This window comes from Vigna angularis, chromosome 2, assembly GCF_016808095.1.
Source record: "Vigna angularis cultivar LongXiaoDou No.4 chromosome 2, ASM1680809v1, whole genome shotgun sequence".
Taxonomy (NCBI): Eukaryota; Viridiplantae; Streptophyta; class Magnoliopsida; order Fabales; family Fabaceae; genus Vigna; species Vigna angularis.
This window is the reverse complement of record NC_068971.1, coordinates 46637699-46648782: the sequence shown is the minus strand read 5'-3', so window position 1 is coordinate 46648782 and position 11084 is coordinate 46637699. Positions and strand designations below refer to the sequence as shown.

The following is an 11084-nucleotide window of genomic DNA, read 5'->3' as shown; positions in this document are numbered from 1 at the left end:
TTCCAAATTTCCAATTCTGCCTGCAAACAAAAAGTCAATCTTGAATGGTGTGGATATAAGGACCCCACCACCTATATTTTGAATTTACACAAAACTTCAAATAAAAGCCAGCTTCGGCGGCAGATCTATAATCACCATTAACAAATTTACAACAACGATTCAAAAATACCAGACGCATTTTATAATCAAAACCAATTAAACAAGTGAAAGTGAGGCTTTGGCCATTAATAGATATTTCATATTTCAAATTCATCTACGCTTTTATATATTTTTATAACCTCTTTTAGCAATCTATTCAAACACTTCCCTATTTTTTTTAATATTCTTTTTTAGAATGAGAATATAAGTAGTATCCACAGTCCGTTTCAGTTCGATAACATTAGTGTTGATGATATTTTTCAATATTTACTCCAACTGCATATTTAACATTCAAATTTAATATTCCGTACTAACCCGTATAATCTTTTATAAAATTCACAGATAATAAATTTAAATTAAAAAAATTATACATAAGATGAGTTGAATCCATGAATTTAACACTCAAACCTAAAACCTAATTTCAAGATTATGAATTTGATTAAATTGAGTTTAATTCAATCTTGTCTTTAGAAAAAAAATTAAAAAGAAACTGATTTTTTATAATTTTACAAGAATAATTTATTAATTAAAATATATATAATTTTGTATCCTATTTAAAACGTGAAATTTTAATGGTAGGAACATGGGTATCTTAATTTTGACATATTTTTTACGATAAATGTTTCTTCATATCAAAACTAATAATGTTTATTTTTTTAGATATAATTGAGATCCTTTCTACTATTGATGTTAGAGTAAAATTATTTTTCAACCAATATTAATTAGAATTTTTTTAGTAAACATTGATGTTATTTTTTCGACTGATATCTTAACAACTTTCTTATAAATACTCATAGTAAAATAATAAAAAAAAGTTGAATATATATTTTGTTTCTAAACTATTGATGGAAAAAAAATGTATTTTATCATTTTTCCAAAAAATGTATCAATTTAATCTTAATACTTAATTAAAAAAAATGTAAGATGTTCTCAATAACAAACAATGTTAAAAAATTTCTTTCCTTTTTGTAACTCTTTCACTTCTTATGGAGATGGGGTTTTCAAGTCCTTGTTTAAGGGTGAGTGGAGGCAGGCCATTCACATTGTCATAAACCTTTCTCAGCAACTCCAAAACCTTATTCTTATGGTTTTAGTGAATAAAAGTGAAGATTGTATAGATGATTTGAAAAAGAGATATTAAAAGAGAAGAAGATGGAGGGAGTATATGAGAGCATATTGTTAAAATATGGTCTGTCCTTGAATGATGGGAAGTGGTATGGCAATGAGATTTGAATGAAAGAGTGTTAAGATTAGGAGTGGACAAATGGCAGCTGTGTTCTGCAAACAAAAACAGGGACAAATATTTCCAACTACTGGGACATCTTCTTACATTAATAATATTACCAAAATAACTTTTCATTTTTTAAATTTCAAAATTCCCACTGCCTCAAAAGGACCCTGAAACCTTAATAAAAGCAGATTGTCTTCAACATTCTATGCTCCAACTCCCTACAACTATCACCACTGTCTTCTCTTTCTCTCTTTCTCTCTCTCTCCCTCTCTCTCATCTCACATAACCATAATCACTTCCTTACCCATCCCAACTACCACCATGGCTGATGCTGCCCTCTGGCTTCCCTCGCACTTCCTTGCCGCCCACGACCATCACATCAACAACGTCCACTTCCACGCCCCTTTCGCCTTTCCTTCCGAGTTCCCCTACGACCTTGGACTCTCTTCTCCGCCGCTCGAATCTCTGGCCGGCTCCACGGAGACCCAAAGCAGCGACGGCGAAGAGGACTTCTTCGCCGGCCTCACTCGCCGACTCAGTCAGTCCTCGCTTAACGAAACTCGCAAACACCTCTCTGCGCTGCCTATTCAACCCGACAACCGAACATTCTCGGAGATTCCGAGGAAGACTCAGGGTTTGGTCGGCTCCCCGCAGTCTACGCTTACCGGATTCGGGAGCTGGTCGGGTCGAAGCGCCGGTTCCGGCGACGGAAGCCCGAACGGGTACTCGCGCGTACCTTCGCCCTCGACGACTCCATTTGACGAAAACAACGACCCCTGGGAAGCTATATACGCTGCCGCCGGACAAGTCGCAAGGTTGAAGATAAACAACAACCATGTTTCTGAGTATGACTTTCAGAAGAGCAGGGGATTACTTACTCATTCTCGTCCCAACCAGTGTTTCAGTCAGGTAAACAAGCTTTTTTTGTTATTATTTCGTCACTTGGTTCCTTATTTGCCTTGTCGCATTGATATACACTCTGTTTTAGTCTTATTACCGGTCTTATGCGGGGATTCTCATAATGACTGATGTTCTGTTGGTTCCGTAGGTTGCGTCACCAAAGCAGCAGTGCGGTTCGGTTTGGGGAAGGCCAACCAAGCCTAACTGGGTTGTTCAGCAGCAACAGGTTCAGGTTCAGAACAGAGCGCGTGAGTTTGGCCATGAGAGTATGAATGTGAAATGCACTCGTCCTACATGTTTTCCCCAATCTGCATGGTCCCCTAGTCAAGTTCAGCAACAAAACAGTCGGGTGCAGTTTGGCGGATCCGGGTCTCGGGTTGCTGTAGGTACAGGTGGATCTTCTGTGAAAAGGGGATGCGGTGGAACTGGGGTGTTCTTGCCTCGTCATTATGAAACAACCCCTTCTGAACCTCGCAAGAAAACTGGTGAGGAGTTATTTGCTTTTACTTGTACCTTTCTCTCTCTTGCCTCATCTCTGTATATCTCAGTTGTTTTGGTGGTTGATTTTGTCTTATGGTGTGCTTTTAATCTGGTCAGGCTCTGCTCCTGTCTTGTTACCGGCAAAGGTGGCTCATACTTTGAACTTTAATATCGATGACCTAAATGGGGCTAACCAACAACGCTTTACTAATGCCTTTGCTTCGGATTACGGTGAGTTAGTATTTACAGTATCATATTTCGACCAAGTAGAGTTTTTGGCATGTGTATTGAACTCACTTTTCTTAAATTTTATTTTCGGTTACAGACGCGATTTTGGCGAGGAAAAAAGCGCTTCTGATGCAGCAGAGACTGAGTGTTCGACAAGAAGAGGCAGCTAACTGTGAAATTCGCCTACCGCAAGAGTGGACTTACTGACGCTTTTGACTCTGGCAACCAAAGAAGCTCTGATTTCTCCAAGGAAAACTTGTATGGAGAAGAAGTGAAATAGTTTTTGGTAGCCTTGTTTGGTTGTTTTGACAGAAGACGAAATTGAAGAATGCGTTTGGCTAGTTTAGTTCAAATAAGGCATCTCATCCACTTTTTTCTTCCTAGTTCCAGTTCTGGGAAGAAAAGCTAGGAAGCAGCTTTTGGGACCTGGTTTAGTTTTAGTGGAAGGAATAGTGAAAGGATAGCAGATTAGGAAGGGTTTTTTCCTTTTTTATTTTTCTTTTACCCTTTTAATATTAATATTATTATTAGTTGTAATAATAACAATAATAAGATAAAATCTGGTCGTTTTCTTTGGCGTTATTATCGTTATGGTGATGATGATACTGATAGGGCTAAGGTGCAAGGTATGGCCAAGTTTGAAATGAAGCGATGTTCATTTCGCTATGGTATATTGTATGTTTATAAGTTTGATTATGTAATAAAATGATGGTTTGTGCATTTTGAAGATCAGTGTCTGAGTTTTAGGGTTGTGATGATGAAGATAATTTGAATGAAAAAGGAGGGGAGAAAGATATTTGGGAAGATGGCATTGAATTTGAATCTGATTTTGGGATATGATGTGATATGATTGTGGTGATGTTATTGAGTTGGGTCCAATCTAATCCATGGCTTTTCTTTTTTCCTAAAAGTGGCAACTAACGATTTGGTGATTTTGACTAGGTCCGACTTCGCCATCATCCACACTAGTATTTATAAATTATCCTTTTCTCAATTATTTTTCCTTTCAAAATATTGTGTTTGGGAACATGTGGTGTGTTGTGTTGTGTCCTCTACCCTAGCTATTCCATTATTTTATGGGTGTAACTACCAGTACTTTTCATCCCCATTATTTTAACTTTTACACCCTTCCATTCATTTTCTTCACAGATACTACTACTACTACTATCTTTACCCAAAATATCATTACTGTTCGATACTATTTCCTATTATCCACTAAATAGTAAATAGATGGCTATTATAATATTTACTGTTACATTATGGTTTAATAAATATTTGTTACAAAAATAATTTATGAACGAATGCAATGTATATTCAAGAAATTTATAAATACAGTCTTTAAACGAATCTCAATACTTAAACCAATTATAATGTACTCCTTGTTGGAATAATTTACACAAAAAAATTAGTTCTTCAAGAAAAATTGATTGCTTATATAAATTTAATGAGAAACGGTTTCAATTTTAATATGTTTAAGATTGACCTGTTATATGAAGATATGCTTTTATTGTTTTTTAATTCGTTTCTAATTTCCACCCTCATTGGATATCGTGGGAGATTATTAATGTATGGAGCAACTATCAGTTTTGGACAGCTGTTACTTTATTATATTAATACACTTCTATATAAGAAGCGACTAAAGTTCGTTGTAATTCAGTTTTTATTATTCTTTCTTTGCTGTTACTTGGTTTTTAATACAATGCTAAGTTCACAGCCAAAGTTAATTTAAATATTTTATATTTTAATGATGTAAAAATTGCTGGTATCGTTTTTAATAGGAAATGAAAATTAATACTTTCTCGGGTGTTTAAACTGTAACCCGAACATAACATGTCGTTAGGGTCGTGTTACACAGTGTAGATCACTTTTACGAATATGATTATTGAAAAAAATATTTTACGTAGAATGTTGATTCGCACGTAAAGTAACCAAAATCTTGATCCTCACAGAAAAGCAAGTTGAATATTCAAGAATTAAGGTTGTCACTCCTTTAGACTAGAAAATGACATGTACCCTTATTTTACTTCATTCCAAAATTCCAGATGCTGAAACCAGAATTGAATTTCACTGTATATTTTTGTTGTTTTAGTTTTCTGGCGTACATAATTAAAAAGAGAAGTAAATATTGAACTTTATTAAAAGTAATTTTGTAGCATAAAACCTTTGAAAGATTTATATTTATAAGTTGAAAGTTTATGTTGATGGCAAGTGGCACAATACGAATGATTAAAGCAAATCCTGGAAGGAAGTAACGTGAAGTAGTGACGTGTAGGGTCTGAAACTCTGAACACAAAACAGTCGCGAATAGTTTGGTGTAACATCATGGTTTCCATTTTTATTACTTTTATTTTCCACTGTTTGGTTTCTCAATGGACGAATAGGGCTCAAACCTGCTTATTTTGTGGCCCATGTCTAACCGTAAATCACGTTTTGATGGACCCAGAATTTTTTTCCCGGTCCATTGTATTTTTATACAATTTTTTCTGTTTGTGTGCCGAGTACAAAGTAACGACCACACTAACCAAAAACCCGGGGAATAAAATAGGACAAGTCTACACCCACGAATTCATTATTCTCGGTGCACATTATCAACAATAATTAATTAACTATGCACACACTTGAGAAATTTTGAAATTTATCATTACGTTGACTGCATGTAGCAGTTCAAATAAATTACTTACAACTATTTGTTTTTAAAAGTAAATGTAAAATATTATTGTTTTTATAGGGATTTGAAATAAGCCTTTGAACATGAACAGGTGGTAAGATTTGAAAGGTAGAAAAATCTTGATGCGTCCTTATGTGGTTGAAATAGGAGAAAATTCACTAGTAAAATATTCTCTTTAATATTTTGAATAAAAAAGAATGGGTACGAGTGAGTATGTATTTTCTGAGTACGAGTGATGTGTCTTATGTTCTGATGGTAAGAATACTTTTTTTAAGGTTAATTTCAAGGAGAGGTTGAGGTTGTCCATGTTCGAGAAGTTGGATGAGTTTCAAGTTTCACGTTTCTATAAGTATGATATCTTTAGTAGCATTTAAGGGAATATACTAGTTATCAGACTGTAGTTCTTCTTGTTATTTTCTCCGGTTGCGATGTTGAGTTTTTTTGGATCCTTTTAGTTTGTTTTCTTCAATGTATTTGGCTGCTCATTCTCTTAGATCGTACATGATAAGGATTCTTTTGGGATGCTAGCCCAAGTTACCTCCATTGTGAAAGAATGAAAGTTTTTCATATTAAGTTGACATAAGTAGTTAACCTTATTCCGGTAATTCTCTTGTGGGATAGACCATAGAGAGAAAGTTAATAAGAAAGTTTGAATCTTTTGAATAAGAGAGAATAAGTACGAGTGAATGTGTTATTTTCTAGAAAATATCATATGTATTTACAGGACTTTTGAGTCTCATCATCCATATAATAAAACTGATAATATAATATGAAATAATATCCATAAAATAACAACTTGTCTCAAATATATAATAATAATAATAATAATAATAATAATAATAATAATAATAATAATAATAATAATAATGTGACACCTTGATATCCTAAATATTATGTAAACATTTAGAATAAAAAATATCGTGGTATAATTAAACGTTTCATAATTACTGTTAATATGTAAATATTTGTTTCAATAAAAATGTCTTGAAATATTTTTTTTAAGAGTTTCAAATCGATGAAATTTGATGGGTCTTGTTCTTAGTATATCTATTCAGTCTGGTAGCTACAATTTTTTTTTATTTACACTTTCAAATTCAAAATTTATATTTTAACTTTTTTTATTTCATCCCAAATAGAAAAAATGAATAACTAAAGTTAAATAAATGGTAATTGGACAACTGACTTGATTCATTACTAAGCAACATACATTAAGACAGTAAAAGTTCGAGCATAAATTAGATTAATTTTTTAGTCAAAGTGAATTATATTTTATACGTAAAATACCTTTCACGAGGCCATATATTTTAATTTCAGTACTGTTTTTGCAAAAAGGAGAAAAATACAGACGCATTGGACTAATTGATGAAATTTGGTCTTTTAAGGTTAAAAGGTGACATAAGTTCATTGTAAAAATGTAACTTGAATTGATGAAGTAACATAAATTTAATACATGAAACATTGGAGGATCATTTTAGGAATTTTGTTAATTTCAAGGGATAGTTAGACTCTTCTATAATTGACGGAAGTTCACAATTCAATGAGTTTAAGATGTTATCCTCAATTGATATGTATGGATAATGGAACATAGTGCGTTTTTTATTTGATCATTAATTACGAGTTTAATTTATGGTGACTTTTTCCCCACATGCTACTGAAGATAGGATTTGAACTTAAAACTTCGTTCACTAATTATGATTTAAATTTTTTCTTAATATTTTGATTAGTTTAATCATTTTAATGAAATGCCTCTTTTTTAACCACGCTCTTTCAGTTTACAAAACTTAAACACAGATTTTATTAAGGAAATTCTAACCAATGAGTTATCGGTTAAGTGTTTGATATTGAAATTTAATTATTTCATCACTTTAAATATATAATTATGTAAATTACTGTTTGATCGCAAAGAAAAGAGAACGAAATATCTAAATGTATTACATTTTATTAAAATTTAGTATAGTTGAGTGCAAAAAGTTTGTCTTTCTTTTTCAGACATTGAAACATATCTTAAATTTTGAAAACACTTTTTCAAAAGTATTTACACATTGTTGTATATCAATGAATTTTGTACATCGAAAAAGCAAGATTTGGATTCTTATTTTCGTAATATACGTGTTCAATTCTTACTCAATTAACTGAAAATTACACGTATCACACCAAATACAAGAAAGTTACTATATCTGTCTTCTGAATGTGTGCTTCATGTGCATATATATGTATGGTTATTATAATAAGGTTGATTTCATGATTCGGTGCTTGAACATGGTTATAGTCTTATCCCAAATTAATGATTGATTTGCGAAACGAAGCTTTGTTTTTCAATGATTTGATGTCTGAACAAGCTGCTTAGTGTTGGAACCAATTATCCTCACCATACCCACACTGCATGCATCATGTACGCCTGTTTTATTACTCACTGGCGTGCACTCAGTTAATCATTTGCAACCAACAATGTATTAAAAAAAAATAAAAAATTATCTATTTATTCGTTGACGAGTAAAATCACTCTGCTTTTACTCTTCATTCTTTCACCTTCTTTGAGTCATCAAAATCACCAATCATCTATAGCTTTATCGGCAAATCTGCACAGCCGAAGTCAGCGTAAGAGTTAAGACATCTCTTTTGACATTATTAGTAGTGTTTCACTCATTGCCAATAGTTAATCCCAACAATCTCCTACAAACAAACTCCCAGAATGCTAAAATACAACAATCCATGTATAATCCCACTGATCTGACCCTGGTTTTTTTACTTCTTAAATTTGTTCAACAGAGTAGACCTGAGTATCAAGCTGCTAGAGGAAGAGGATGAAGAAAAGTACTTGTGAAAGGGTCCTATTGGGAAGATTGGTATGGAAAACTCCTTGCTCAGTTTTGTCAATGCAGGTGTCTCCAACCCTTCGAAGGAGTTCCAAATCACTCCCAACGAACCCTTTGTCTCTTTCAAGAAATTGCTCAATAATTCGTAGTACTTTTCTGGCTCCTCCGTCTTAATCAGAGGTAGGTCTTTCACTCTCAGTGGTGCCAGTTCTTCCACTTCCTCCTCCAATATGCAATCTATGTGCAACATACAGAAAAGTGATGCATTATTGCTAGTGTTATACCGTAATTTTGTCAACGTTTGACCATTGCAAATAAATAACTTGAAAAGAAATGAAGAATAAACTTCATTAATCCCAATATTTAATAATTTCGAAAAAATATCCTTTCATAATCTAAACAGTCACAACATTGTTTATCGTTTTTTTATCAGCACACCATTATTAATCATATCAATGAATTTACCTTTATACAAAAAAAAGTACTACAGTAGATAATTTTGAAATTTTTATTATCCTTATTAATTTCTACAAAACACTTAATCAACCATACAATAAAAATTGAAGTAAAAAATTTATAAAAATCATATAATTATTTCAACGTACATAACATTTTTATCCTTCAGTCACAGGGGACTTGTTCATTAAATCTTTTTTATAATAAATATGACAGCTGTATATTGTATTTTATATATATATATATATATATATATATATATATATATATATATATATATATATATATATATATATTCATCGAATAGCTTGTATTATTATTTATCTATGCATTATTATTTCTGAATAATTATACTCGTATTTTTTATTACCTGACCTATTTTAGTCGGTTAACACTTGACACAGTGATAATCTAATATTATAATAGAAAATATAAATTTGACAATGACATTTTCCTTCTGAAACTAACAGCTACAAGGAGATAATCGAAGTTTAAAAACCAGTACAAAGAATTTTGAGTATATTAAATGTGTAGTTTGATTTTAAGAATATATTATAATTTTTTTATAGGTTTCTATTTTTTAATTATAAATTAAATTCATCTTCAAATTTAAATAGTTCATTCAGTTTTTAAGAGTAAATCTAGACAACAGTTCTTATATACTTTATGAGATTGTAAGGTATTGTTATAAAATAAGATTTGACTAAAACATGTTTCAAATTTAGCTTTTGAATGTATAAGAAAGTCATTTTAAAAATAGTTCTATACATATAAGTAATTTATTTATACTAAATGAGATTTTGTTAACAATTTTTTTTATAACGGCAATATATTATTATTATTTTATTAGTATGTTTGAATTTATTTTTAAAAAATATATTTTGAAAGAAATTAATACCACATATACATTATCATAACGTTCTGAAAAAAAAAATTGTTAGAAAAACATTTTTCAATTTTAAAATCTAATTCACGTAGATTTTAAGAAATTTAGTTTGTTTCTGAGTGACGTTCTTCTGCATATATCCAGTTGAGGATCCAGTAAGAAAAGTGAACGATGATAGGTCTAGTAAGAAAGTGGTTTTTTGAAAGGCAAAAATGGAATGAAAAATGAGAAAGTAACGAACCTTGTGTGGGAATGTAGCCTCTTTGTCTGAACAAAGGATAGGCGAGGAAAGCAACGTAGGAAGAGATGCCACTGGTTCGCAGTACAATCCTAGGAAGCTGAAGGTTGTCGGCAACAGCTTGAGTGAAGTAACAAATAGCATCTGAAATCAAACACGCGACAGGTTCCTCCGCCGCTTGATCAGTCCGTAGTAGCTTTGTGACGCAGTCTTTGAAAGGGTGGACACATTTGACGTTGAGTTCGACGAGGAAATTTAAGAGATCGGAGGGTTGAGTCTGAGACAAACCGTCTTGGAAAAAGGAGAAGGTGAAGTGAGGGTAGTTGGAAGGGTCTGGGGAATTGAAAGTGGTGTGGATGATGGTGATAGAAAAACCCTTTGAGTGAAGGATTTCTGCGAGTTGAAGCATTGGGTTTATGTGGCCTTGGACTGGCAAAGGAATAAGCAACAATCTCCGACCCTTTCTTCCGGTCATTGCTTCTTCTCTTTTCTTATCTTCTTTCTTACTTCACAAAGATACTATGAGAGGATGAGGAATTGGGGACACAAAAATCAGCATTAATCATTTGAAGTTTTGTGAAGGCTCGTCACGTGGTGTGCTTTGGCACTGTATCTCTGTGCGGTTTGCTTACCAGGCAGGTAGTGCAATTCTCTTTACGTGGTTCAGAGATGTAATTCAATCACCATTATTCAGAGATGGTAATTTAATGAAAAAGATCATATTAAATCAATTTAAAACACGAGGAGACTTTATTGAATAAAAATTAAATATTAAGACCAAAACAAATAAAAGTCCAAAATATAGAAATAAAAAATGAAACCTAATAATAAAATGATTTCAATACTTGTAACTATTATGCATATGCAAAAATATTAAAGGAAAAGGAAAACGTAGAAGCTAAAAAACCAACCAGCAAATTGAAATTCATCTTGATCTAAAACAAAAATGCGTTTACAATAGCTTTTGTGTAAACTATAAATGACATTAGTTGGAAACAATGAACTATTGAAAATTTATTAAAAGATAACTAAAATCCTTTAGT

At 32.3% G+C, this 11084-nt stretch overlaps 2 protein-coding genes across 2 annotated transcripts; one reads left to right on the top strand and one right to left on the bottom strand.

Annotated features, from left to right (window-relative positions):
- Positions 1-1564: 1564 nt before the first annotated feature.
- LOC108327955 (uncharacterized) lies at positions 1565-3781 on the top strand. The gene is made up of 4 exons (XM_017561701.2): positions 1565-2278; positions 2418-2754; positions 2867-2980; positions 3075-3781. The coding sequence occupies exons 1-4, from the start codon at positions 1691-1693 to the stop codon at positions 3182-3184; spliced, it is 1149 nt and encodes a 382-aa protein (XP_017417190.2). The 5' UTR covers positions 1565-1690; the 3' UTR covers positions 3185-3781.
- Positions 3782-8224: 4443 nt separating this feature from the next.
- Positions 8225-10575, bottom strand: LOC108327595 (UDP-glycosyltransferase 76F1). The gene is made up of 2 exons (XM_017561283.2): positions 10045-10575; positions 8225-8698 (listed from the first exon to the last, which is right to left on the bottom strand). Exons 1-2 carry the CDS (start codon positions 10514-10516, stop codon positions 8391-8393), a joined length of 780 nt encoding a protein of 259 aa, XP_017416772.2. The 5' UTR covers positions 10517-10575; the 3' UTR covers positions 8225-8390.
- Between the last annotated feature and the right edge of the window lie 509 nt (positions 10576-11084).